This window comes from Bidens hawaiensis, unplaced genomic scaffold (assembly GCF_021521415.1).
Source record: "Bidens hawaiensis isolate Kalapana, Puna unplaced genomic scaffold, B.hawaiensis_p1.1 tig00015978_1, whole genome shotgun sequence".
Lineage (NCBI taxonomy): Eukaryota > Viridiplantae > Streptophyta > Magnoliopsida > Asterales > Asteraceae > Bidens > Bidens hawaiensis.
Window position 1 is genome coordinate 328,716 of NW_027492440.1, and position 3,068 is coordinate 331,783.

General features: G+C 37.3%; 1 protein-coding gene across 1 annotated transcript; it reads right to left on the reverse strand.

The window, feature by feature from the left end:
* Positions 1 to 285: 285 nt before the first annotated feature.
* Positions 286 to 2,811, reverse strand: LOC143550254 (putative aldo-keto reductase 2). Its single transcript, XM_077040940.1, has 5 exons — positions 2,599 to 2,811; positions 2,324 to 2,530; positions 1,301 to 1,473; positions 1,116 to 1,218; positions 286 to 624 (listed from the first exon to the last, which is right to left on the reverse strand). Exons 1-5 carry the CDS (start codon positions 2,809 to 2,811, stop codon positions 286 to 288), a joined length of 1,035 nt encoding a protein of 344 aa, XP_076897055.1.
* Between the last annotated feature and the right edge of the window lie 257 nt (positions 2,812 to 3,068).

The window sequence follows — 3,068 nt, forward strand, 5'->3', positions numbered from 1 at the left end:
TATTTCTCATTCTAGCATGCCTTTTTATTGTATTTGTTTCTCATTTGCAATTAGAGCTAATTCCTTTTATTTAATATATATGTGTAACACTCACTTTTCTAAAATCAAATTTTAAAACTTTGTGATACATAACAAGATGTTTAACTAATGTAATACCATATTTGTTTTGTAAAACTGTTAGTCCCAAACTTGAATAAATAAGTAGGGCTTTATAGCAATGAAATTGATAAAGGTCTAAATCTTCTTCTTTGCTTTGGGCCTCCAAAAACGTTGGGCCATTCCTGCTCAAGCCGCTTGCCAAGATGAGAATGGTGGAGTGTTTGCATACTTCCAAGTATCTTGCATTACAGCAGGCGAATACCTTTCGCCTTTAACCGATGCAGCAATCGATTCAAGTTCCAACATATCTTCCATCGTTAGTTTTACAAACACTGATCCAATGTTTTGCTTAAGGTTCTCGATTTTGGTCGTGCCAGGTATGGGACAGACATCTTCCCCTTGGTGCAGGAGCCATGCGAGTGCCAGCTGAGACGGCGTGCATTGCTTCTTTCTAGCCATTTCATTCACCCTTTCGAACACTATCTTATTGTGCTCCAGATTTTCACCTTGAAATTTTGGTAGAGACTGCAAAAACCATTCATTTAAACGAACGAATGTTAATAAACTTTTTTATTATTTAGTTAAACGACTGGCTATGAACGCACACATCTCATTTGTTCATTTTTGTTGTTAGGCGTTCATTCATTTAAATTTGTTAGTTTATGTTTGTTGGTTTACGTTAGCTTTAAGTATGTTTGTTTATATATTCATTAAATTTTTTATGCCCATTGCAATTTAGTCTTCTTTTTGTTAATTTAAATTATCACCAGTTATTTGTTATAGATTTATTAAATTTTTATGCCCAATTGGTTGATGGTTAATACCGTTCGTAAACAGTTGTTTATACTATTAGCGAACGAATATAAACGAACAGGACACCTTCCTTTTCTTAACAAACGAACACGAACAAGAAAACTCCTTTCGTTTAATTTTGGGTATTTAGTCATTTTGTTTTGTTAAAGTTAAACGAATGAACACGGACATAATTAGGAGTGGATCAAACTATAGTTACATACCCGCCGGAAGTCATTGCTTGCAAAGTTCTCGACCACCTTCGGACCTGCTGAAAAGAACCCCTTTCCTAAAGGACTGAACGGGACTATCCCGATTCCAAGTTGTCTGCAAACATGGGTTTAAAAAGGTGATGAAACATAAATGTCTATTGAATCTGTTTAGGATTCGGTTAAAACACGACACATACCGGCAAGTAGGAATTACTTCTTCTTCTGCGTCTCTTGTCCACAATGACCATTCAAGCTGGACCGCCGTTATTGGATGAACTGCATGTGCGCGTCTGATGGTTTCGGGTGAAGCTTCAGAAAGACCTATGTATTTTATCTTACCTTCTTCAACTAATTCCTTCAATGCTCCTACCTAGAACCAAAATGCCAGAATCAAAGACTAATAATTACTTTGTCCAATTTCAAATTCTATTTAGGGGTGGCAATTTCTGATACAATCTAAAAACAATATAGAAATAATCAGGTTTTGGGTTGACATATCTAACATGTATTAAAAACATGACCTATTTAAGTTTTTGTTAAAAAGGTCGACCCACAAACCCGTTTAATCATACAGGTCGACCCGCTAACCTGCTTATGACCCATTTAACCCATTCTTTTACGACCCCCAACCTGATTAACGCTTTAAAACTTGACTTTTACCCACCAATCGTTTAGCACATTTAGATAAACGGTTAAAAAGGTCGTGTTTGTGTTGAACTATTTGATTAATGTATCGTGTTTGGGTTGACCTGTTTAACCCATTTTGTCAGACACGTAGACCCACCAAACTAGCTTATGCCGTTTAACCCAATATTTTTACACCCCACCAACCCCATTAACATGCTTACAACTTTATTATTATCTGTCAATGCGTTTTGACACACATAGAATTTAGATAGATGGGTTAAATGGTTCATGTTTGGGTTCGACGTTTTAAGTGTGTGTGGGTTAGAGTTGATGTTTATGACACGGGTAAAAATATAGATGATGCTAATCATGTGACCCGCTAACCAGTTTAATTAAAGAGGTCGACCCATTAGCCCATATAAGCCATTTTATACAACCCACCAACCTGAGTTAGCATGCTTACAACTTGATTATTACCCTCTAGATAAATGTCTTATGGTTGAAGTTGAACAGTTTAACCGGCCAAATCATTAACCCGACAAGATTAACAGCCCTAATTCTATTAAACTAATAGCTAAGTTACATAGGGTTACCGTCATTTCAATTGGGACTTTGGTATCAACACGATGAATATAAAACAGGTCAATACAGTCGATTCCAACTTGTATCAAGCTCGCGTTGCAAGCTTCTTTAGCATATGCAGGATCACCACATACCACCATCCCCGTATCACCCGACAGTGACTTGATCCCAAATTTGGTTGCCAGTTGCACTTTATGTCTCATCTCCCCCTCCAAAGCCTGTTGGTTGACTTTGACTCATTATTGTTTCAAAGTCAATAACACTTAACTATACTAACATCACTGACCTTGCCAATAATATTATTGTTCGTGTAAGGACCGTAGAGATCTGAGGTATCTAGTAATGTGATGCCTGATTCAACGGCGGCATGTATGACTTCAATCATTTGTTCTGCGGGTTTGGAGGACCCGTGCAAGGGGGACATGCCCATACATCCCAAACCAATTGTTGAGACCTCAAAGCCTTGTGATCCCAGCTTTCTTCTAGGCACAATAATCATTTCTTCACAACTGCCAAATAAGATACTTCAAAAAAAGGCCCAAGAAGGATCTTGTTGGTAAAAGGATAACTAGGAGAGAAAAAACTTACTTTTGAGAGAGAGAAAACAACGAATTAAATTCTCAACAACTTGCAACGTATCAAAGATTAAGGATACAAGCATACAAGCGTGGCAGAGAAAGGATGTGACAAGACCATGAGAAGAAAAGGAAGAAGCTATGAGTCAAATAATGGATCAAAGAGAGAGAGAGAAGAGAT